The sequence below is a fragment of the Psittacula echo genome (genome assembly GCF_963264785.1).
Source record: "Psittacula echo genome assembly, chromosome: 28".
NCBI classification, from domain to species: Eukaryota; Metazoa; Chordata; class Aves; order Psittaciformes; family Psittacidae; genus Psittacula; species Psittacula echo.
The window spans coordinates 1,627,034-1,651,727 of record NC_137763.1 but is presented as its reverse complement, the minus strand read 5'-3'; the positions used below and the strand labels follow the sequence as shown (position 1 = coordinate 1,651,727).

Below are 24,694 nucleotides of genomic sequence, written 5' to 3'. Positions count from 1 at the left end.
ACCCGGAAATGGGGAGCCGCGCGAGCGTGAGGGGAGCGGAGGAGCCGGGAGGTGGGGGAGGGGAGGGGGAAGTGGGGGGGAAGGGGGGCAATGGGGGTCTATGGGGGGCAATGGGGGGGAAATGGGAGTCTGTGGGGCAGAAATGGGGGTCTATGGGGGGCAATGGGGGTCTATGGGGGGCAATGGGGGAGAAATGTTGGTCTGTGGGGCAGAAATGGGGGTCTATGGGGGGCAATGGGGGTCTATGGGGGGCAATGGGGGGGAAATGGGGGTCTATGGGGGGCAATAGGGGTCTATGGGGGGCAATGGGGGGGAAATGGGGGTCTATGGGGGGCAATAGGGGTCTATGGGGGGCAATGGGGGAGAAATGGGGGTCTGTGGGGCAGAAATGGGGGTCTATGGGGGGGCAATGGGGGTCTATGGGGGCAATAGGGGTCTATGGGGGGGAAATGGGGGTCTATGGGGGGCAATGAGGGTCTATGGGGGGTAATGGGGGTCTAGGGGAGGCAATAGGGGTCTATGGGGGGGCAATGGGGGTCTATGGGGGGTAATGGGGGTCTATGGGGGGGAAATGGGGGTCTATGGGGGGGCAATGGGGGTCTATGGGGGGTAATGGGGGTCTATGGGGGGGAAATGGGGGTCTATGGAGGGCAATAGTGGTCTATGGGGGGTAATGGGGGTCTATGGGGGGGCAATGGGGGTCTGTGGGGGGGTCAGTGGGGGTCTATGGGGGGGAAATTGGGGTCTATGGGGGGGCAATGGGGGTCTATGGGGGGAAATGGGGGTCTATGGGGGGCAATAGGGGTCTATGGGGGGGCAATGGGGGTCTGTGGGGGGGCAATGGGGGTCTATGGGGGGTCAATGGGGGTCTATGGGGGGGCAATGGGGGTCTATGGGGGGAAATGGGGGTCTATGGGGGGGCAATGGGGGTCTATGGGGGGGGCAATGGGGGTCTATGGGGGGGCAATGGGGGTCTATGGGGGGGAAATGGGGGTCTATGGGGGGGCAATAGGGGTCTATGGGGGGTAATGGGGGTCTATGGGGGGGCAATGGGGGTCTGTGGGGGGGTCAGTGGGGGTCTATGGGGGGGAAATTGGGGTCTATGGGGGGGCAATGGGGGTCTATGGGGGGGCAATGGGGGTCTATGGGGGGAAATGGGGGTCTATGGGGGGCAATAGGGGTCTATGGGGGGGCAATGGGGGTCTGTGGGGGGCAATAGGGGTCTATGGGGGGTCAATGGGGGTCTATGGGGGGGCAATGGGGGTCTATGGGGGGGGCAATGGGGGTCTATGGGGGGGCAATGGGGGTCTATGGGGGGCAATGGGGGTCTATGGGGGGAAATGGGGGTCTATGGGGGGTAATGGGGGTCTGTGGGGGGGCAATGGGGGTCTATGGGGGGTCAATGGGGGTCTATGGGGGGGCAATGGGGGTCTATGGGGGGAAATGGGGGTCTATGGGGGGGCAATGGGGGTCTATGGGGGGAAATGGGGGTCTATGGGGGGTAATGGGTGTCTAGGGGGGGCAAGGGGGGTCTATGGGGGGGCAATGGGGGTCTGTGGGGGGGCAATGGGGGTCTATGGGGGGGGCAATGGGGGTCTATGGGGGGCAGTAGGGGTCTAGGGGGGTCTATAGGGGTTTATGGAGGAGCAATGGGGGTCTGGGGGGGGCGGGGCCGGTTCTGCCCCCCAAGTCCTCGGTCCCGCCCCGCCCCCCCCCAACCGCCCGATCCTGCCCAACGAGTCTGGGCGCTGCCCCTCCCCCCCCCTTCCGGCCCTGCCCCCCAAGTGCCAGCGCTGCCCCATAGGACCCATGGCGGAGCCGGAGCCGGGCCGGGGCCGCTCCGAGGGCTGCGGGCTCCTGCGGGAGGAGCTGAGCCAGGACGGGGCCTTCCTATGGGGCCAGCCCCACACCTTCATCATCTTCGGGGCCTCCGTGAGCCATGGGGGGGGATGTGTGGGGCTGGGGGGGGGGGGATATGGGGCGTTAGGGGCTGCATTGGGGCAATGTGTGGGGCTGGGGGGGGAGATATGGGGCGTTAGGGGCTGCATTGGGGCAATGTGTGGGGCTGGGGGGGGAGATATGGGGCGTTAGGGGCTGCATTGGGGGCAATGTGTGGGGCTGGGGGGGATATGGGGCATTAGGGGCTGCATTGGGGGCAATGTGTGGGGCTGGGGGGGGATATGGGGCGTTAGGGGCTGCATTGGGGGCAATGTGTGGGGCTGGGGGGGATATGGGGCATTAGGGGCTGCATTGGGGCAATGTGTGGGGCTGGGGGGGGGATATGGGGCGTTAGGGGCTGCATTGGGGCAATGTGTGGGGCTGGGGGGGGCTGTGGGTCTCTATGGGGAGGGGAATGGGAACAGGAAGAGGCCGGGGCTGGGGGGAGGGAGGGGCCGGTGGCCTGATTGGGGGGGGGTGGGGCCAAGCGGGAAGGGGCGGAGCTAAGGGGGAAGGGGCGGGGCCAAGGCAGCCCCATTGCTGCACTGAGCTGGGCCCGGCCTCAGCCTCAGCCGTTTTCTCCCTGCCCCATAGGGTGACCTGGCCAGGAAGAAGATCTACCCCACTGTATGGTACGGCCCCACTGAGCCCCATTGAGCCCCATTGAACCCCCATGGCCCCATTGACCCCATGTCCCCATTGACCCCCATGGCTCCATTGACCCCGTGTCCCCATTGACCCCCATGGCTCCATTGACCCCGTGTCCCCATTGACCCCCATGGCTCCATTGAGCTCCATTGACCCCTCTGTCCCCATTGATCCCCATGGCTCCATTGAGCCCCATGTCCCCAGTGGCCCCATTGACCCCCATGGCTCCATTGAGCTGCATTGACCCCCATGGCCCCATTGACCCCTGTGTCCCCATTGACCCCCATGCCCCCATTGACCCCCCATGGCTCCATTGAGCTCCATTGACCCCCATGTCCCCATTGACCCCCATGTCCCCATTGACCCCCATGGCTCCATTGAGCTCCACTGACCCCCGTGTCCCCATTGACCCCATGGCCCCATTGGCCCCCATGACCCCATTGCCCCCCAATGTTCCCCATTGACCCCCATGTCCCCCTCATGGCCCCCTGCCCTCCGTGTCCCCATTGAAAGCCACCCCTGTCCCCAAGAGTCCCCAGGGCCACTGGGACCACCCAGGTCAGCCCTGTCCCTGGTGGCTCCGTTTTCATGGGGGGGTCTCCATTGCCATTGGGTGCCATTGGATTCCATTGGGTGCTATGGGTGCCATGGGTACCATTGGGTGCCATTGGGTGCTGTTGGATGCCACTGGGTGCTATGGGTGCCACTGGGTGCCATGGGTGCCGTTGGATGCCATTGGGTGCTATGGGTGCCATGGGTACCATTGGGTGCTATGGGTGCCATTGGGTACCATTGGGCGCTATGGGTGCCATTGGGTACCATTGGGTGCTATGGGTGCCATTGGGTACCATTGGGTGCCATGGGTGCCATTGGGTGCCATGGGTGCCGCGGCGCAGGTGGCTCTTCCGGGATGGGCTGCTCCCTGAGGACATTCACTTCATCGGCTTCGCCCGCTCCCCACTGACGGTGGAGCTGATCCGGGAGCGGACGCTGCCGCACCTCAAGGTGCCCATTGAGCCCCATTGAGCCCCATTGAGCCCCATTGCCCCCCATTGAGCCCTGTTGACCCCCACGGATCCCCATTAACCCCCGCTGTCCCCATTGTCCCCATTAAACCCCATTGACCCCATTGTCCCCACGGTCCCCAGTAACCCCTTTGATCCCACTGTCCCCATTAACTGCATTGTCCCCATTGACCTGCATTGTCCCCATTAACCCCCATTGACCCACATTGTCTCATTGACCTCATTGTCCCCATTGACCCTGTTGTCCCCATTGTTCCCATTAACCCCCATTGTCTCCATTAGTCCCCATTGACCCCATTACCCCTATTGAGCCCATTAACCCCCACTGTTTCCATTGCCCCCATTGTCCCCATTAACCCCCATTGTCCCCATTAGTCCCCATTGACCCCATTACTCACATTGTCCCCACTAACCCCCATTGTCCCCACTAACCCCCATTGTCCCCATTAGTCCCCATTGACCCCATTACCCACATTGTACCCATTAACCCGCATTGTCCCCATTGCCCCCATTGTCCCCATTGACCCCATTGAGCCCCATTGTCCCCATTGACCCCATTGCCCCCATTGTCCCCATTGACCCCATTACCCACATTGAGCCCATTAACCCCACTGATCTCATTGCCCCCATTGTCTCCATTGACCCCATTGCCCCTATTGAGCCCATTGTCTCCACTGTTCCCATTGCCCCCATTGTCCCCATTGACCCCCATTGAGCCCCATTGTCCCCATTGACCCCATTGCCCCCATTGTCCCCATTGACCCCATTACCCACATTGAGCCCATTAACCCCACTGATCTCATTGCCCCCATTGTCTCCATTGACCCCATTGCCCCTATTGAGCCCATTGTCTCCACTGTTCCCATTGCCCCCATTGTCCCCATTGACCCCCATTGAGCCCCATTGTCCCCATTGACCCCATTGCCCCCATTGTCCCCATTGACCCCATTACCCACATTGAGCCCATTAACCTCACTGATCTCATTGCCCCCATTGTCTCCATTGACCCCATTGCCCCTATTGAGCCCATTGTCTCCACTGTTCCCATTGCCCCCATTGTCCCCATTAACCCCCATTGAGCCCATTAACCCCCATTGCTCCCATTAACCCCCATTGCCCCCATTACCCCCATTGCTCCCATTAACCCCCATTGCCCCCATTACCCCCATTGCTCCCATTACCCCCATTGCCCCCATTACCCCCGTTACCCCCATTGCTCCCATTAACCCCCATTGCCCCCATTAACCCCCATTGCCCCCGTTACCCCCATTGTCCCCATTGCCCCCGTTACCCCCATTGCCCCCATTAACCCCCATTGCCCCCGTTACCCCCATTGTCCCCATTGTCCCCATTGCCCCCATTGCTCCCATTAACCCCCATTGCCCCCCTGTCCCCGCAGGCGGCCCCCGAGGACTCCCCGCTCCTGGAGCGCTTCTTCTCCCGGCACCGCTTTGTGCAGGGCCCCTACGGGGACGCGGCCGCGTTCCGGCGCCTGGCGGCGGCGCTGGAGGAGCTGCCGGGGGGCCCCGGGAGCCACCGGCTCTTTTACCTGGCCCTGCCCCCGGGGCTCTACGCCACCGTCACCAGGCTCATCCAGCAGCACTGCATGGGGCAGGGGTAGGGCAGCGCGGGGATAACGTGGGGATGTAATGGGAATACAATGGGGATGCAATGGGAATACAATGGGGATGTAATGGGGATACAATGGGGATGCAATGGGGATGCAATGGGGATACAATGGGGATGCAATGGGGATGCAATGGGGATACAATGGGGATGCAATGGGGATACAATGGGGATGCAATGGGGATGCAATGGGGATGCAATGGGGATGCAATGGGGATGCAATGGGGATGCAATGGGGATGCAATGGGGATACAATGGGGATGCAATGGGGATGTAATGGGGATACAATGGGGATGCAATGGGGATGTAATGGGGATACAATGGGGATGTAATGGGGATACAATGGGGATGCAATGGGGATGCAATGGGGATGTAATGGGGATGCAATGGGGATGCAATGGGGATGCAATGGGGATGCAATGGGGATACAATGGGGATACAATGGGGATACAATGGGGATACAATGGGGATACAATGGGGATGCAATGGGGATGCAATGGGGATACAATGGGGATACAATGGGGATACAATGGGGATACAATGGGGATGCAATGGGGATACAATGGGGATGCAATAAGGATGTAATGGGGATGCAATGGGGATGCAATGGGGATACAATGGGGATACAATGGGGATGCAATGGGGATACAATGGGGATGCAATAAGGATGTAATGGGGATGCAATGGGGATACAATGGGGATGCAATAAGGATGTAATGGGGATACAATGGGGATGCAATGGGGATGCAATAAGGATGTAATGGGGATACAATGGGGATGCAATGGAGATGCAATGGGGATGCAATAGGGATGTAATGGGGATGCAATAAGGACGTAATGGGGATACAATGGGGATGCAATGGGGATACAATGGGGATGCTATGGGGATACAATGGGGATGCAATGGGGATACAATGGGGATGCAATGGGGATGCTATGGGGATACAATGGGGATGCCAAGGCGATGCTATGGGGATACAATGGGGATGCTATGGGGATACAATGGGGATGCAATGGGGATACAATGGGGATGCAATGGGGATGCTATGGGGATACAATGGGGATGCCAAGGCGATGCTATGGGGATACAATGGGGATGCTATGGGGATACAATGGGGATGCTATGAGGATGCAATGGGGATACTATGGGGATGCAATGGGGATACAATGGGAATGCTATGGGGATACAATGGGGATGCTATGGGGATACAGTGGGGATGCTATGGAGATACAATGGGGATGCTATGGGGACATGAGCCAGCACTGCATGGGGCAGTGGTAGGGGAACCATGGGGACATCATTGGACAAGGGTAGGACATGGGACAGCATGGGGACACCATGGGATGGATAGGGCATGGGGACACCATATCCCCATATTCCTATATCCAATATCCCATATCCTTGTATCTCCATACCCCATATCCCACCCCCCATATCCCACACCCCATACCCCATATCCCACACCCCATACCCCATATCCCACACCCCATATCCCATTCGCTATACCCCATACCCCATATCCCACACCCCATATCCCACACCCCATACCCCATATCCCACACCCCATATCCCATTCGCTATACCCCATATCCCACACCCCACATCCCACACCCCATATCCCACACCCCATATCCCACACCCCACATCCCACCCCCCCATCCCTGCCTCCCTGTCCCCACGCAGCTGGAACCGCGTCATCGTGGAGAAGCCGTTTGGCCGGGACCTGGCCAGCTCGGACGCGCTCTCGGCTCACCTGAGCGGCCTCTTCCGCGAGGAGCAGATTTACCGCATCGACCACTACCTGGGCAAGGAGATGGTGCAGAACCTCATGGTGCTCCGGTGGGACACGGCCAAGGGGGGGGGGGGGAAACGGACACACCGGCATCGGGGGGACACGGCACCGGGATCTCACCCCCTGCCCATCCCATTCCAGCTTCGGCAACCGCATCTTCGGCCCCATCTGGAACCGCGACAACGTGGCCTGCGTGGTCATCACCTTCAAGGAGCCCTTCGGCACCGAGGGACGCGGCGGGTACTTCGATGACTTCGGCATCATCCGGTGAGGACCGCGGCGGGGGGGGGGGGATGTGTCCGTGTCCCACCCCCCCCCCTCCAGCAGCATCCCTAGGGGTGCCCCACGGTGCCAGCCCCCGGCTCTGCCCCATAGGGACGTGATGCAGAACCACCTCCTGCAGATGCTCTGCTTGGTGGCCATGGAGAAACCGCCCTCCACCAACCCCGATGATGTGCGGGATGAGAAGGTGCGTGGCCCCATAGAGTCCCCATAGTGAGCCCAAAGTGACCCCATGGAGTCCCCATAGTGACCCCATAGAGTCCCCATAGTGAGCCCATAGTGTCCCCACAGTGTCCCCATAGCAACCCCATAGCATCCCCATAGTGACCGCATTGCATCCCCTTAGTGTCCCCATTGCATCCACATAGCAACCCCATAGCGACCCCATAGCATCCTCATAGTGACCCCATGGTGTCACCCCCCTCCCCACCCCATCTCCATGTCCTCAATGGTGACCCCATAACCACGTCCCCATCTCCACGTCCTCAATGGCGACCCCATAACCACGTCCCCATCTCCACGTCCTCAATGGCGACCCCATAACCACGTCCCCATCTCCACGTCCTCAATGGTGCCCCCATAACCACGTCCCCATCTCCACGTCCTCAATGGTGACCCCGTAACCACGTCCCCATCTCCACGTCCCCATCTCCATGTCCTCAATGGTGACCCCGTAACCACGTCCCCATCTCCACGTCCTCAATGGTGCCCCCATAACCACGTCCCCATCTCCATGTCCTCAATGGTGACCCCATAACCACGTCCCCATCTCCACGTCCTCAATGGTGCCCCCATAACCACGTCCCCATCTCCATGTCCTCAATGGTGACCCCATAACCACGTCCCCATCTCCACGTCCTCAATGGTGCCCCCATAACCACGTCCCCATCTCCACGTCCTCAATGGTGACCCCATAACCACGTCCCCATCTCCACGTCCTCAATGGTGCCCCCATAACCACGTCCCCATCTCCACGTCCTCAATGGTGCCCCCATAACCACGTCCCCATCTCCATGTCCTCAATGGTGACCCCATAACCACGTCCCCATCTCCACGTCCTCAATGGTGCCCCCATAACCACGTCCCCATCTCCACGTCCTCAATGGTGACCCCATAACCACGTCCCCATCTCCACGTCCTCAATGGTGCCCCCATAACCACGTCCCCATCTCCATGTCCTCAATGGTGACCCCATAACCACGTCCCCATCTCCATGTCCTCAATGGTGCCCCCATAACCACGTCCCCATCTCCACGTCCTCAATGGTGACCCCGTAACCACGTCCCCATCTCCACGTCCTCAATGGCGACCTCATAACCACGTCCCCCCCGGCAGGTGAAGGTGCTCAAGTGCATCAGCCCGGTGGTGCCGGAGGACGTGGTCCTTGGCCAGTACGTGGGGAACCCCGAGGGCCCCCCCGAGGCCCACAAGGGTTACTTGGACGACCCCACGGTGCCACCTGGCTCCACCACGGCCACGTTCGCCGCCGCCATCCTGCGCGTGGCCAATGAGCGCTGGGATGGTGAGTGGGGGGGGACGCATGGGCAGGGGCATGGTGGTGATGGTGACCATACATTGGCCATGATGATGATGATGAGCACGGTCATGGCAATGACGGTAATGACAGTGGTTATGATGGCCATGATGATTGTGACCATGCCTGTGACCATAATGACCATGATAACCATGACCATGATGGTGACAATGATGGCCATGACCATTATGACCATGACAATGATGACTATGACCACCATGACCATGACAACCATGACCATGATGGTGATGACCACAACCATCATGACCATGATCATAAAGATGACCACGATGACCCTAACTACAACCATGATGGTGACATTGATGGCCATGACCATTATGACTACGACAAGGACAACTATGGCCACCATGACCATGATAACCATAACCATGATGATGACCATGACCATGATTGTTATGGCCATGACCATGACAACAATGGCCTCAACCATTACAACCACAATGACCATGACTACAACCATGATGACAACAATGGCCGTGATGATAACCATAACCATGACGATGCCATTGCAATCGTAATGACCATGACTATAGCCATGATGATACCCATGGTGTCCCTGGCCATGGCGGTGCTGACCCTGGCCATGGTGCTGATGCCTTGTCCATGGTGCTGACCTTTTCCCTTGTACTGATCCTGTCCATGGCACTGATCCTGTGCCTGGCGCTGCTGCTGTGTCCCTTGCACTGATCCTGTCTCTGGTGCTGATCCTGTCCCTTGCACTCACGCTGTCCATAGTGCTGATGCCATGTCCATGGTTCTCATGCCCTGCCCCTTGCACTGATGCCGTCCCCGGTGCTGATCCTGGCCCTAATCCTGTCCCTGGTGCTGATCCTGTCCCTTGCGTTGACATTGTCCATGGTTCTGATGCTGTGTCCCTTGCACTGACCCTGCCCTTGGTGCTGATGTCCTGTCCCTTGCACTGATCCTGCCCCTGGTGTTGACGTTGTCCATGGTGCTGATGCCCTGCCCCTGGTGTTGATGCTGTGTCCATGGCACTGACGCTGGCCCTGGCACTGATCCTGCCCCTGGTGCTGTGTCCCTTGCCCTGACCCTGTCCATGGTGCTGATGCCCTGCCCCTGGCACTGACACTGTCCTTGGTCCTGATCCTGCCCCGTGCACTGACGCTGTCCATGGTGCTGATCCTGCCCCTTGCACTGACCCTGTCCCTGGTGCTGTCCTTGGTGCTGATGCTGTGTCCCTTGCACTGATCCTGCTCCCGTCACTGACGCTCTCCCTGGTGCTGGTGCTGTGTCCCTGGCACTGACGCTGTCCATGGTGCTGATCCTGCCCCTTGCACTAATCCTGTCCCTGGTGCTGATCCTGACCCTGTGCCTGGTGCTGACGCTGTCCATGGTGCTGGTGCTGTGTACCTGGCACTAACCCTGTCCATGGTGCTGACCCTGACCCTGTCCCTGGTGCTGTCCCCCCGGCACTGACACTGTCAATGGTGCTGATCCTGCCCCTTGCACTGCCCCTGTCCCTGGGGCTGACCCTGCCCCTGTCCCTGGTGCTGACCCTGACCCTGTCCATGGTGCTGACCCTGTCCCTGGTGCTGTCCCCCCGGCACTGACACTGTCAATGGTGCTGATCCTGCCCCTGGGGCTGACCCTGCCCCTGTCCATGGTGCTGACCCTGCCCCTGTCCATGGTGCTGACCCTGCCCCTGTCCATGGTGCTGACCCTGCCCCTGTCCATGGTGCTGACCCTGTCCCTGTCCATGGTGCTGACCCTGCCCCTGTCCATGGTGCTGACCCTGTCGCTGTCCCCCCGGCACTGACGCTGCCGCTCCGCAGGGGTCCCGTTCGTGCTGCGCTGCGGGAAGGCGCTGAACGAGCGCAAGGCCGAGCTGCGGCTGCAGTTCCGCGACGTGGCCGGGGAGCTCTTCGGGCGCCGCTGCAAGCGCAACGAGCTCGTGGTGCGGGTGCAGCCGGACGAGGCCGTGTACACCAAGCTCATGACCAAGAGACCGGGGCTGGGCCTCAGCCCCGAGGAGTCCGAGCTCGACCTCACCTACGGCAGCCGCTACAAGGTGCGGGGGGGGAGGGCCAGAAATGGGAGCCGGGACCCCAAAAATGGGGCTGGAAGAGCCAAAAATGGGGCTGGAAGAGCCAAAAATGGGGCTGAAAGAGACAAAATTGGGGCAAAAGAGACAAAAATGGGGCTGGAAGAGCCAAAAATGGGGCTGGAAGAGCCAAAAATGGGGCTGGAAGAGACAAAATTGGGGCAAAAGAGACAAAAATGGGGCTGGAAGAGCCAAAAATGGGGATGGAAGAGCCAAAAATGGGGCTGGAAGAGCCAAAAATGGGGCTGAAAGAGACAAAAATGGGGCTGGAAGAGCCAAAAATGGGGCTGAAAGAGACAAAAATGGGGCAAAAGAGACAAAAATGGGGCTGAAAGAGACAAAAATGGGGCTGGAAGAGCCAAAAATGGGGCTGGAAGAGCCAAAAATGGGGCTGGAAGAGACAAAATTGGGGCAAAAGAGACAAAAATGGGGCTGGAAGAGCCAAAAATGGGGCTGGAAGAGCCAAAAATGGGGCTGAAAGAGACAAAAATGGGGCTGAAAGAGACAAAAATGGGGCTGAAAGAGACAAAAATGGGGCTGAAAGAGACAAAAATGGGGCAAAAGAGACAAAAATGGGGCTGAAAGAGCCAGAAATGGGAGCTGGGACCCCAAAAATGGGGCTGAAAGAGCCAAAAATGGGGCAAAAGAGCCAAAAATGGGGCAAAAGAGCCAAAAATGGGAGTTGGGACCCCAAAAATGGGGCTGGAAGAGACAAAAATGGGGCTGAAAGAGACAAAAATGGGGCAAAAGAGACAAAAATGGGGCAAAAGAGACAAAAATGGGGCTGAAAGAGCCAAAAATGGGAGTTGGGACCCCAAAAATGGGGCTGAAAGAGCCAAAAATGGGGCAAAAGAGCCAGAAATGGGGCAAACGGACCCAAAATGGGGCCGAAAGCGCCCAAAGCGGCTCTGGGGGACCCAAACTGAGCCCCAAACGTCCCCGTCCCCCCCCCCAGGACGTGAAGCTCCCGGACGCCTACGAGCGCCTCATCCTGGACGTCTTCTGCGGCAACCAAATGCACTTCGTGCGCAGGTGGGGCCCCCCCCATCTATGGGGCCCTATGGGGCATCCCCCCCCATCCATGGGGCCCTATGGGGCATCCCCCCCCCATCTATGGGGCCCTATGGGGCATCCCCCCCCATCCATGGGTCCCTATGGGGCATCCCCCCCCATCCATGGGTCCCTATGGGGCATCCCCCTCCATCTATGGGGCCCTATGGGGCATCCCCCCCCCATCTATGGGGCCCTATGGGGTGGCTCCCCCCATCTATGGGGCCCTATGGGGCATCCCCCCCATCTATGGGGCCCTATGGGGTGGCTCCCTCCATCTATGGGGCCCTATGGGGCATCCCCCCCATCTATGGGGCCCTATGGGGCATCCCCCCCATCTATGGGGCCCTATGGGGTGGCTCCCCCCATCCATGGGGCCCTATGGGGCATCCCCCCCCATCCATGGGGCCCTATGGGGCATCCCCCCCCCATCTATGGGGCCCTATGGGGCATCCCCCCCCATCCATGGGTCCCTATGGGGCATCCTCCCCCCATCCATGGGTCCCTATGGGGCATCCCCCCCCCATCCATGGGGCCCTATGGGGCATCCCCCCCCCATCTATGGGGCCCTATGGGGCATCCCCCCCCCATCTATGGGGCCCTATGGGGCATCCCCCCCCATCCATGGGTCCCTATGGGGCATCCCCCCCCCATCTATGGGGCCCTATGGGGCATCCCCCCCATCCATGGGGCCCTATGGGGCATCCCCCCCCCATCTATGGGGCCCTATGGGGCATCCCCCCCCATCCATGGGTCCCTATGGGGCATCCCCCTCCATCTATGGGGCCCTCTGGGGCATCCCCCCCCCATCTATGGGGCCCTATGGGGTGGCTCCCCCCATCTATGGGGCCCTATGGGGCATCCCCCCCATCTATGGGGCCCTATGGGGTGGCTCCCTCCATCTATGGGGCCCTATGGGGCATCCCCCCCCATCTATGGGGCCCTATGGGGTGGCTCCCCCCATCTATGGGGCCCTATGGGGCATCCCCCCCCATCCATGGGTCCCTATGGGGCATCCCCCCCCCATCTATGGGGCCCTATGGGGCATCCCCCCCCATCCATGGGGCCCTATGGGGCATCCCCCCATCCATGGGGCCCTATGGGGCATCCCCCCCCATCCATGGGGCCCTATGGGGCATCCCCCCCCCATCTATGGGGCATCCCCCTCCATCTATGGGCCCTATGGGGTGGTTCCCCCCATCTATGGGTCCGTATGGGGCATCCCCCCCCATCTATGGGCCCTATGGGGCATCCCCCCTCCATCTATGGGGCCCTATGGGGTGTTCAGCACCATCTCTGGGGCGGCTCCCCCCCATCTATGGGGCCCTATGGGGTGTTCTCCCCCCACTTATGGGTCACTGTGGGGCCCCCCATAGCGACGAGCTGCGGGAGGCCTGGCGCATCTTCACCCCATTGCTGCACAGCATCGAGGAGCGCAAGGAGAGACCCATCCCCTACGTGTTCGGCAGGTATGGGGGGCGCTATGGGGCGCTATGGGGCAGGCTGGGGGGCTGAGGAGGCACTTGGGGGGTGTGGGGCAGGGGCTTATGGGGCAGGTTGGGGGGTTATAGAGTGGTTGGGGGGGGGTCAATGGGGTCCCGCTATGGGGCAGGGGGTCCCGCTATGGGGCAGGGGGTCCCGCTATGGGGCAGCCCCTGACCTGCTCCCCCCCCCCCAGCCGAGGCCCCCCCGAAGCCGATGAGCTGCTGAAACGCGCCGGGTTCCTCTACGAGGGCACCTATCGCTGGGTGAACCCGCACAAGCTCTGACCCACGGCGCCCCACAGCGCCCCATAGCGCCCAATGGGCCCCATAGCGCCCAATAGGCCCCATAGCGCCCAATAGGCCCCGTGCTCCCCCCGGCTTCTGCCTGCCCCAGCCCCTGGGCTGGGGTTGAGGGCTCTTCCTGCCCCATAGCGCTGCTGTCCTGCCCCATAGACCCTCCATTCTGCCCCATAGACACTATTCTGCCCCACAGCCATTTCATTCTGCCCACAGCACTGCTTTCCTGCCCCATAAACACTCCATTCTGCCCCATAGCGCTGCTAACCTGCCCCATAGACACCCATTATGCCGTAGAGCGCCACTCCATCCTGCCCCACACCCATCCAGCCTGCCCTATAGCGCTTTCATTCTGCCCCATAGATACCTCATCCTGCCCCATAACCCCCCCAAGCTGGGACCAAAGCACCCCCAATGCCCCCCACCCCCTCATTGCCTCCCCCCATTAACACCAGCCCCTGTTCATCATCCCCCTCGTGTGGTACTTATGGGTCCAGCCCCACATCACTTATGAAGCAACCCCACATCACTTATGGGTCCAGCCCCACATCACTTATGAAGCAACCCCACATCACTTATGGGTCCAGCCCCACATCACTTATGAGGCAACCCCACATCACTTATGGGTCCAGCCCCACATCACTTATGAGGCAACCCCACATCACTTATGGGTCCAGCCCCACATCACTTATGAAGCAACCCCACATCACTTATGGGGCAGCCCCACATCACTTATGGGTCCAGCCCCACATGACTTATGAAGCAACCCCACATCACTTATGGGGCAGCCCCACATCACTTATGAAGCAACCCCACATCACTTATGGGTCCAGCCCCACATCACTTATGAGGCAACCCCACATCACTTATGGGGCTGCCCCACATCACTTATGGGTCCAGCCCCCCCAAACCACCTCCATTTGAGCCCAGCCTTTATTTGCCCCCTGGGGCCAACACAGTGGGGGACGGGGTGGAGAGAAGCCACTTATGGGTCCCAGCAGGGCACTTACAGGTTGGGGGGGGGGGGGGGGGCACTTATGGGTCAGGGGGGGTCGGGGGCCCTGCGGGGGACGCAGCCCTCGAGCTCCAGCGCCTCCGGCCACCCCTCGTACTTGTTGGAGCCGCGGCTGTTCCGGACGTGCTGCGGGGATGGGAGCAGCGCTATGGGGCAGCCCCACAAGTGCACCCCCCAGCCCCATAAGTCATCCCCCGCCCCAGGCCTACCTGCTCAAAGGGGCTCTGCTCCTGCACCCCCTTGGCCCCCAGGAAGACCCAACTGTCCCTGAAGGCCAGGTCCATGGCGACGGCGCTGCCCAGCTCCCCAAAGAGGCGCCGGGATTCCTCCGTTAGCCTGGGGGCGAGAGGGACAAGGGGGCCTTGAGACCCCCATAGCGCCCCATAGTGTCCTATAGCGCCCCATAGCGCCCCGTATTGCCCCACAGTGCCCTATATTGCCCCATAGCGCCCTATATTGCCCTATAGCGCCCCACAGCACCTCACAGTGCCCTATATTGCCCCATAGCGCCCCATATTGCCCCAGAGCGCCCTATATTGCCCTATAGCGCCCCACAGCACCTCACAGTGCCCTATATTGCCCCACAGCGCCCCATAGCGCCCTACATTGCCCCACAGCACCTCATAGCACCCCACAGCGCCCCATAGTACCCACAGCGCCCCATAGCACACCACAACACCCCATAGCACCCACAGTGCCCCATAACACCCCATAGCACCCCATAGCACCCACAGTGCCCCATAGTGCCCCACAGTACCCACAGTGCCCCATAGCACACCACAACACCCCATAGTACCCACAGTGCCCCATAGTGCCCCACAGTACCCACAGTGCCCCATAGCACCCACAGTGCCCCATAACACCCCACAGCACCCCATAGCACCCCACAACACCCCATAGTACCCACAGTGCCCCATAGCACCCACAGTGCCCCATAGCACCCACAGTGCCCCACAGCACCCACAGCGCCCCATAGCACCCACAGCGCCCCACAGCGTTACTTGGTGGCGGGGTCGTCGTACGAAGCCACCAGCACCAGGGTCCCCTCGTGCAGCGGCCGCAGGAACTTGAGCAGCTCCTCCACATCTATGGGGCGGGGGGGGGGGGGGGAGGGGTCAAAGGGGGGTGGGGGAGGGGGGGGGAACCCCATGGCTGGAGCCCCTCCCCCCCAATAAACCCCCCTCCCCCCCCACGTGGTTTCGCCCTCACTCACCCCCGGCCCACATGTCGAAGGCGCGGGCGGCGATGAGCTCCCCATTGACTCCTATGGGGGGGAGGGCGGGGGGGAGGGGGATGAGGGCCCCTCCCCCCCCCCCCATGGCCCCCACTGGCAGGGGTGGGGGAGGGGGATTTCAGCCCCTCCCCCCCTCACCGTTGACCAGGGCGATGTTGAGGCCTCGGCCCACGTTGTTCTTGACGCTGCTCATTAAGCTGGGGGGGAGGGGGGAGATGGGGGTCAAGGGGGGGGATGGGGGTCAAGGGGGGGGATGGGGGTCAAGGGGGGGGATGGGAGGGAGATGGGGGTCAAGGGGGGGGTGGGAGGGGGATGGGGGTCAAGGGGGGGATGGGGGTCAAGGGGGGGATGGGGGTCAAGGGGGGGGGATGGGGGTCAAGAGGGGGATGGGGTCAAGGGGGGAGATGGGGGTCAAGGGGGGGATGGGGTCAAGGGGGGGGATGGGAGGGGGATGGTGGTCAAGGGGGGGGTGGGGGAGGGGCTCACACGCGGTCCTCCAGGCAGATCTTGGGCCCGATGACGTTGGCGGCGCCGCTGACCAATCGGAAGGCGAAATGGGCGGGGGGGCAGGGCCGGGGGAGCCCGCACTTGAACCGGGGGGGGCGGGGCGCTGGGGGTGGGGGGTGGGGGCGGGGTGACGTCACAGGCCACGCCCCTTCCCCTCCCCCACCCCCGCCCCTCCCCCATCACGTACCTGCTGTGGGGGGGGCCTCAGGGCCTGGGGGGGGGGGAGGGAGGGGAAAAGGGGGGAGGGGAAGCGTTAGAACCCCCCCCCGATCATGTGACCCCAGCCCCACCGCCGCGTGAGTCCTCCCCCCCGCCAGGGGGCGCCCCCCCCCCCCCCCCGGGGGTACTCACGGGCCAGCAGGAGGCGCTGCAGCGTCGGGGGGGTGCGGGGGGGCCCCAGCAGGACCCAGCCCAGGAGCCAAAGGAGCCCGAGGGCGGCCGCAAAGCGCAGGGGGGCTGGGGGGGGAAGGAGCTGCCCCATAGAGACCCAATAGGGCCCCATATCCACCCCATAGAGCCCCAAACTGCCCCATAGATTCCCCATAGAGACCCATAGAAACCTCATAGAGCCCGATAGAAACCCCATAGAGACCTCATAGGAACCCCATAGAGCTCCAATAGAGCCCCATATCCACCCCATAGAGACCCCATAGAGCCCCAATAGGGCCCCATATCCACCCCATAGAGCCCCAAGCTGCCCCATAGAGCCCACAGAGACCCCATAGAGCCCCAATAGGGCCCCATATCCACCCCATAGACACCCAAGCTGCCCCATAGAGCCCCACAGATACCCCATAGAGACCCATAGAAACCTCATAGAGCCCAATAGAAACCCCATAGAGACCTCATAGAAACCCCATAGAGCCCCAATAGAGCCCCATATCCACCCCATAGAGCCCCAAGCTCCCCATAGAAACTCATATTCACCCCATAGAGCCCCAAAGATACCCCATAGAGACCCCATAGAAACCTCATAGAGCCCAATAGAAACCCCACAGAGCCCAATAGAGCCCCATAGAGACCCCATAGAAATCTCATAGAGCCCGATAGAAACCCCATAGAGACCTCATAGGAACCTCATAGAGCCCCATAGAAACCCCATAGAGCCCCAATAGAGCCCCATATCCACCCCATAGAGCCCCAAGCTGCCCCATAGAACCTCATATTCACCCCATAGAGCCCCAAACTGTCCCACAGAGCCCCGAGCTGCCCCATAGAGCCCTCGAGCTGTCCCATAGAGCCCCATATCCACCCCATAGAGCCCCAAACTGCCCCATAGAGCCCTATAGAGCCCCATATCCACCCCAAACTGCCCCATAGAGCCCCATATCCGCCCCACAGAGCCTCGAACCACCCCACAGATCCCCATAGAGGCCGCTACAGACCCAATGAGCCCCGAACTGCCCCATAGAGCCCCACAGCCACCTCACAGAGCCCCATAGACCCCCCCCGTACCCGCCAACCGCATCGCTCAGCCCGGGCCCCCCCGGTACCGCCTCAGCGGCCGCGGCTCCGCGCTGCGTCCGCCCCTTCCGGTTCTGAGCAACCAATCCCCTCTCTGACCCCACCCCCGCCGCCTCCAGCTCATCCAATCACAGCGCGGAAACGCGGCAGCCAATCGGAGGAGAGCCGCTGCCTTCCGGACTACAGCTCCCAGCGGCCATTGCAGCGGGGGGGGGAGGCCAAAACCCGCCAAAACCACGCCAAAACCACGCCAAACCCGCCAAAACCACGCCAAAACCACGCCAAACCCGCCAAAACCACGCCAAAACCACGCCAAACCCGCCAAAACCACCGAAAACCACCCAAAAACCCACCCAAAATGGGGCCTTTAATGGGGTTCGGCCCCTTTAAACGGAGGGGACGCGGTCACGGAAGGGGCGGGACCAATGGGGCGAGGCCCTTTCTGATTGGCGGCGTCAAGGGGTGAGGGGCGTGGTCGCCGGTGAAGGGGCGGGGCTTGCGGAAGGGGCGGGGCTTGCGTCGGCCCCGCCCTCGGGCTGCAGCAGCCTCGTTCCCAGCCGCTCCAGGTCGTCCAGGCTGAGCCCGCGCAGGGACTGGGCATAGTCCTGGGGGGGGGGGGGGGTAAAAACCCCCCCATGGACCCCCCCATTGACACCCCCAAACCCCAACCCTCCCCCAAAACCCCTCATGGACCCCCCCAAAAACCCCCCATAACCCTTAAAACCCCCTCATGGAACCCCCCAAATCCCCCCCATGGACCCCCCTCAAAATCTCCACGGACCCCCCAAAACCCCCATGACCCCTCAAAACCCCCTCATGGAACCCCCCAAACCCCTCCATGGACGCCCCCCAACCCCCCCATGAACCCCTCCATGGACCCCCCCAAAACCCCCCCCAAACACCCTCAAAACCCCCCATGGCCCCCCCCAACCCCTCCATGAACCCCTCCATGGACCCCCCCCAAAAGCCCCCCCAAACACCCCCAAAACCCCCCAAGGACCCCCCCCCCAAACCCCCCATGATCCCCCCATGGCCCCCCCCCAACCCCCCCATGAACCCCTCCATGGACCCCCCCAAAACCCCCCCCAAACACCCCCAAAACCCCCCATGGGCCCCCCCCCCACCTTCTGCAGCTGCTGCAGGACCCGCGCCCCCTCCTGCTCCCCGAAGTGCCGGGCCAGGACCCGCGCCAGGGCCCCCCGAGGGCGAGGCACGGGGGGGGGGGCGGGAGGACCCCGGAGTCCTCCGGGGGAGTGGGCGGGGTCTCAGGCCCCGCCCCGCCCTTGGCCCCGCCCCCCGGCGGCTTCAGCACGAGGTTGAGGCGGGCCGAGGGCCCGATGCTGTACTCGGAGAGGCGGCGCCCGTCTGGGGGGGAGCACCCGAAGACACCCAAAATCCCGCTTTCTGAGCCCAAAGCCGGCTCCAAACCCCCCTTTAATCCACCCAAAACCCCTTTAATCCACCCAAACCCCTTTAATCCACCCAAAACCCCTTTAATCCACCCAAACCCCTTTAATCCACCCAAAACCCCTTTAATCCACCCAAACCCCCTTTAATCCACCCAAACCCCCCTTTAATCCACCCAAACCCCCTTTAATCCACCCAAACCCCCTTTAATCCACCCAAACCCCCTTTAATCCACCCAAACCCCCCTTTAATCCACCCAAAACCCCCTTTAATCCACCCAAAACCCCTTTAATCCACCCAAACCCCCTCTATCCCCCACAACCCCTTCCAGCCCCCCCATCACCCCCATTGCCTCCATTCCCCCCATTCCCCCATCACCCCCATTGCCCCCATTGACCCCCATTACCCCCATTACCCCCATTGTCCCCATTGCCCCCATTGCCCCCATTGCTCCCCATTGACCCCATTGACCCCATTACCCCCATTGCCCCCATTGCCCCCATTGCTCCCCATTGCCCCCATTGACCCCATTACCCCCATTACCCCCATTGTCCCCATTGCCCCCATTGCTCCCCATTGCCCCCATTGACCCCATTGCCCCCATTGCCCCCATTGCCCCCATTGACGCCCTCACCGGCCAGGGCCTTCCCCTGTACAGGAGCCGCTGCTGCTCCACCGGCACCTGAGCCTCTCGGCCACCAAGAGCCTGAGCGCGGCCACGTCCTCGTGCGGGGACACCTGGGGGGGGGAGCAGAACCACCCGGGATGAGCCCAAAACCAGCGGAAAACACCCAAAATCCCCCAAAATATCACAGAAAACCAAAAACCCCCCCAGAACACCCGAAATACCCCCAAAACCCCCCAAAACCCCCCCAGAACACCCGAAATACCCCCAAAACCCCCCAAAACCACCCCAGAACACCCGAAATACCCCCGAAACCCCCCAAAACCACCCCGGAACACCCGAAATACCCCCGAAACCCCCCAAAACCACCCCAGAACACCCAAAATACCCCCAAAACCCCCCAAAACCACCCCAGAACACCCGAAATACCCCCGAAACCCCCAAAACCACCCCAGAACACCCGAAATACCCCCGAAACCCCCCAAAACCACCCCAGAACACCCGAAATACCCCCGAACCCCCCCAAAACCCCCCGGAACACCCGAAATACCCCCGAAACCCCCCCAAACCACCCCGGAACACCCGAAATACCCCCCGAAACCCCCCAAAACCACCCCGGAAACACCCGAAATACCCCCGAAACCCCCCCAAAACCACCCCGGAACACCCGAAATACCCCCGAAACCCCCCAAAACCACCCCAGAACACCCGAAATACCCCCGAACCCCCCCAAAACCCCCCGGAACACCCGAAATACCCCCGAAACCCCCCAAACCACCCCGGAACACCCGAAATACCCCCGAAACCCCCCCAAAACCACCCCGGAACACCCGAAATACCCCCGAAACCCCCCCAAAACCACCCCGGAACACCCGAAATACCCCCAAAACCCCCCGAAACCCCCCCAGAACACCCGAAATACCCCCGAAACCCCCCAAAACCACCCCGGAACACCCGAAATACCCCTGAAACCCCCCAAAACCACCCCGGAACACCCGAAATACCCCCGAACCCCCCAAAACCACCCCAGAACACCCGAAATACCCCCGAAACCCCCCAAAACCACCCCGGAACACCCGAAATACCCCCAAAACCCCCCAAAACCACCCCGGAACACCCGAAATACTCCCGAAACCCCCCAAAACCCCCCCAGAACACCCGAAATACCCCCGAAACCCCCCCAAACCACCCCGGGACACCCGAAATACCCCCGAAACCCCCCCAAAACCCCCCCAGAACACCCGAAATACCCCCGAAACCCCCCCAAACCACCCCGGAACACCCGAAATACCCCCGAAACCCCCCCAGAAACACCCAGATTCATCCCCAAACACTCGAAACCCCCCCAAATCACCCCAAAACCACCCCAAAACCACTGCAAAACGCCCCAACATCACCCCGAAACACCCTAAAATACCCCCAAACCACCCGAAAACACCCAGAAACACCCCAAATCACCCCAAATCACCCCAAAACTACCCCAAAACCACCCCCAATCACCCCAAAACCCCCATCGGGGGCCCTGCGCCCCCCCCATAGGGGTCCTCCCACCCTCCTGCTTGGGCCTAGAGCGGCTCCTCTCTATGACACCCCCCCCCCCCCCCGCCGCTCCCCCCCTCCTCCTCCTCGTCCTCCTCCTCCTCCTCCTCCCGTTCCCCCCCACCTCGATGCTGCACTCGCGGCCCTGCAGCGCCTTCACCGTTACCAACATGGCGGCACCGGCGGCACCGGGAGGAGCGAGAGGCCGGAGCGGCGCCGGCCGCCACCAGCGAGACGAGGGGGCAGAGCGGCGCGGGGCGGACCGGAAGTGGGCGAGGCCTGGAGGAGCCAAGATGGCGGCGGACATGGAGGGGTTGGAGCTGTATCCGCGTTAACGGGGGGGGGGCAATGGGGAGGGGGGGGCACAAAGGGGGGGTTAAGGGGGTGCTTTGGGGGGGGGGGGGGGGCGTTTGAGGGTCCCAAAGGGGGTTAAAGGGGGTGGGGAATTGGGGGTCCTAAGGGGGTGTTAAGGTGGGGGGGGTGGTTTTGGGGGGGGCAATTAAGGGTCCGGGGGGGTTAAAGGGGGCAAAGGAGTGGTTTTGGGGGGGGGCAAATGAGGGGCAATTGGGGGTCTTAAGGGGGGTGGTTCTGGAGGGGTCTGAGGGGGCAATTGTGGGTGCTAGGGGGGGTTAAAGGGGGCAAAGGGGTGGTTTGGGGGGGCAATTGGGGGTCCTACTGGGGGTCCTAGGGGGGACTTAAAGGGGGCAAAGAGGTGGTTTTGGGGGGGGGGCAATTGAGGGTCCAAGGGGGGGTTAAAGGGGGGGGTCTGGGGGGGCAAGTGTGGGTCCTAGGGGGGGTTAAAGGGGGCGAGGGGGTGGTTTTGGGGGGGCAGTTGAGGGTCGGGGGGTTAAAGGGGGGGTTGGTGCCTCCCCCCCCCGCTGCTCCTTGACCCCCCCGCAGCCGCCTCCGTTTGCCGCTGCCCTCGCCCCGCGTGGCCCAAGTGGCTCTGGGGGCGCTGAAGCCGGACCTGAACCCCCCCCAGGGCGGGGGGGGCCGCGGGGGGGCCCGGGCGGAGCTGGAGCGCTCGGGGGCTGAGCTCCACGTGTGAGTGGGGGGGGGAAAGGGGGGGCAAATGGGGGGAAGGGGGGCAGATGGGGGGGTGGAAAGAAGGGGGGCAAATGGGGGGAAGGGGGGCAGATGGGGGGGGGAAGAGGGGCAAATGGGGGGAAAGGGGGCACATGAGAAGGGGGGGCAGATGGGCATGGGGGGGAACATGGGGGTGGGAAGGGGGCACATGAAGGGTGGAAAGAAGGGGGGCAAATGGGGGGAAGGGGGGGCAAATGGGAAGGGGGGGGCAGATGGGCATGGGGGGGAACATGGGGGGTGGAAAGAGGGCACATGGGGGTGGGAAGGGGGGCACATGGTGGGTGGGAAGAAGGGGGGCAGATGGGGGGGAAGGGGGGGCAGATGGGGGGGGGAAGGGGGCACATGGGGGTGGGAAGGGGGGGGCAGATGGGGGCAGCTTGACCTGGCTCCCCCCCCCCCCCCCATAGGCGTTGGTTGGCGCCGGGGGCGCGGGGGCTGCGGGGGGGGGTCACGACCTTCCTGGAGCTGCTGGGCCTGGTCCTGGAAACCATCGAGCGCTTCGGGGGGGAGGGGCCGGCCCCTCCCCCGCTTCCCCTCCCCCCCCCCCCCCCCAAAGCTGAATGGGGGCAAAACGCGGCCGTTTCTTGACTGCGACCCCCCCGGTTCCTCCCCCCCCCCCCCCCCCCCCCCCCCCCAATAAAGGCACCGGATTTGGGCTGAAACCCCGGGGTTTTTATTCCCGCCTTGAACAGAGCAGTGGGGGGAGGGGCGCCCCTCCCCCCATGCCAGCCCCACCCCTTGGGGGGCAGGAGGTGGGGGGAGGGGCCCAGCCCCCCCTTGCCGGCGCTCATCGGATCTGGGGGGAAAGAAGGGGGGGGGGGAGGGAGTTGTGGTGCCTGCGGCTCCGCCCCCTTTCTCTTAAGCCCCTCCCTCTTCGAGCCCCCTTCCTTAAGCCCCTCCCATCCCCGTAGCCCCGCCTCTTCCTCACGCCCCGCCCCCTTTAGCCCCCCCATTTTACCTCCACCTCTTCCTTAAGCCCCTCCTACTTTAAGCTCCTCCCTCCCTTCAGCCTTGCTTCATCCTTAAGCCCCTCCCCTTCCCCAAGCCCCGCCCCCTTTAGCGCCTCCCACGCCCCTCCCTTCCCGTTAGCCCCGCCTCCTCAAGCCCCTCCCTCCTTTCAAGCCCCGCCCCCTTAGCCCCTCCCCTAAGCGCCTCTACCTTCAAAACCCCTCCCCCTTTAGCCCCTCCCACCTCCCTTTTAGCCTCACCCTCCTTAAAGCCCCGTCCCCTTTAGCTCCACCTCGTCCTGAAACCCTTCCCTTCTTTCAGGCCCCTCCCCTCGCTTTAGCCCCGCCCCCTTGCCGCTTTAGCCCCGCCCCCTTGCCGCTTTGGCCCCGCCCCCTTGCCGCTTTAGCCCCGCCCCCGCGCTCACCGTGTACTTGTCCCACCTCTTCTCGGGGTCGTAGGGCTCCCAGCGGCTGGCGGGGAAGATGTGCTTGTTCTTCTCGTACCAGCTCCGCAGCACCACCTTCCCGGCGTGCGACTGCGTGACGTCATCGGGGGGGGCGTGACGTCACCGCGGGGGGGGGATTGTGACGTCACACTGGGGGGGGGAATGGAGGCGGGGCGGGGGGGGGGGGGCGGCCTCACCTCGTCCTTCTCCACGGTGGCGTCGCTCAGGAGCCGGACGTCGTCGTGGACGTCGAAGTTGAAGAGGGGGCCTATGGGGAGGGTGACGTCATGGTGATGTCATGGGGGTGATGTCATCGCTAAGCCACACCCACATCCCCCCCGCCGGACATGGGGGGTCAGTGGGGGAGAGGGAGGTTATGGGGGGTATTTAGAGGGGGTGTTATGGAGGGCACTTGTGGGGCAGAGGGGGGGTTATGGAGGGCACTTGGGGGGCAGTGGGGGGGTTATGGAGGGCACTTGTGGGGCAGAGGGGGAGTTATGGAGGGCACTTGGGGGGCAGTGGGGGGGTCATGGAGGGCACTTGGGGGGCGGGGGGGCACTGATGACGTCACTCACCGCTCTTCCCCCGCGCCTTGGTGACGATGAAGTCATAGAAGCTGTGATGCTGATGGGGGAGGGGCGGTGTTAAAAGGGGAGGGGCTTAA

At 62.4% G+C, this 24,694-nt stretch overlaps 3 protein-coding genes across 5 annotated transcripts in view; 1 reads left to right on the top strand and 2 right to left on the bottom strand.

The window, feature by feature from the left end:
• Positions 1 to 8: 8 nt before the first annotated feature.
• On the top strand, positions 9 to 13,792 carry G6PD (glucose-6-phosphate dehydrogenase; the record flags this gene model as incomplete). The annotated part of the gene is made up of 13 exons (XM_080635786.1): positions 9 to 51; positions 1,805 to 1,932; positions 2,533 to 2,570; positions 3,483 to 3,591; positions 5,011 to 5,228; positions 6,922 to 7,077; positions 7,172 to 7,297; positions 7,406 to 7,499; positions 8,648 to 8,834; positions 10,661 to 10,896; positions 11,885 to 11,961; positions 13,356 to 13,448; positions 13,658 to 13,792. 13 exons carry the CDS (start codon positions 9 to 11, stop codon positions 13,746 to 13,748), a joined length of 1,596 nt encoding a protein of 531 aa, XP_080491912.1. The 3' UTR covers positions 13,749 to 13,792.
• A 967-nt stretch (positions 13,793 to 14,759) lies between these two features.
• On the bottom strand, positions 14,760 to 18,260 carry FAM3A (FAM3 metabolism regulating signaling molecule A). 3 transcript variants are annotated; one of them, XM_080635789.1, is made up of 9 exons: positions 17,972 to 18,260; positions 16,868 to 16,972; positions 16,704 to 16,727; positions 16,496 to 16,619; positions 16,148 to 16,206; positions 15,989 to 16,039; positions 15,777 to 15,861; positions 14,985 to 15,111; positions 14,760 to 14,901 (listed from the first exon to the last, which is right to left on the bottom strand). In XM_080635789.1, exons 1-9 carry the CDS (start codon positions 17,982 to 17,984, stop codon positions 14,803 to 14,805), a joined length of 687 nt encoding a protein of 228 aa, XP_080491915.1. In that variant the 5' UTR covers positions 17,985 to 18,260; the 3' UTR covers positions 14,760 to 14,802. The 3 variants fall into 3 exon arrangements, with proteins under 3 accessions (XP_080491915.1, XP_080491913.1, XP_080491914.1); XM_080635787.1 differs by lacking the exon at positions 17,972 to 18,260 and having other exon boundaries at positions 16,868 to 17,180; XM_080635788.1 differs by lacking the exon at positions 17,972 to 18,260 and having other exon boundaries at positions 14,762 to 14,901; positions 14,985 to 15,136; positions 16,868 to 17,180.
• Positions 18,261 to 19,140: 880 nt separating this feature from the next.
• Positions 19,141 to 24,694, bottom strand: part of FAM50A (family with sequence similarity 50 member A) — a gene marked incomplete at its 5' end in the record, with an annotated part of 8,614 nt that continues 3,060 nt past the window's right edge. The window contains 6 exons of the mRNA XM_080635793.1: positions 19,141 to 19,345; positions 20,022 to 20,125; positions 21,676 to 21,830; positions 24,026 to 24,120; positions 24,228 to 24,298; positions 24,606 to 24,690. Of these exons, the coding sequence (XP_080491919.1) occupies positions 19,286 to 19,345; positions 20,022 to 20,125; positions 21,676 to 21,830; positions 24,026 to 24,120; positions 24,228 to 24,298; positions 24,606 to 24,690 (570 nt within the window). The 3' untranslated portion in view covers positions 19,141 to 19,285. The remainder of the gene's footprint in view (positions 19,346 to 20,021; positions 20,126 to 21,675; positions 21,831 to 24,025; positions 24,121 to 24,227; positions 24,299 to 24,605; positions 24,691 to 24,694) is intronic.

Bases quoted from the DNA above. Each gene is read 5' to 3' on its own strand.
- FAM3A (XM_080635787.1), bottom strand. From the start codon at position 17,156: ATGGGGTGGATATGGGGCTCTATTGGAGCTCTATGGGGTTCCTATGAG. The intron at 16,207-16,495 runs GTGAGCCCCTCC...CCTCCCCCCCAG, and splicing joins ATCTGCCTGGAGGACCGCGT to CTTAATGAGCAGCGTCAAGA. The intron at 14,902-14,984 runs GTAGGCCTGGGG...CCATCCCCGCAG, and splicing joins AGCAGAGCCCCTTTGAGCAG to CACGTCCGGAACAGCCGCGG.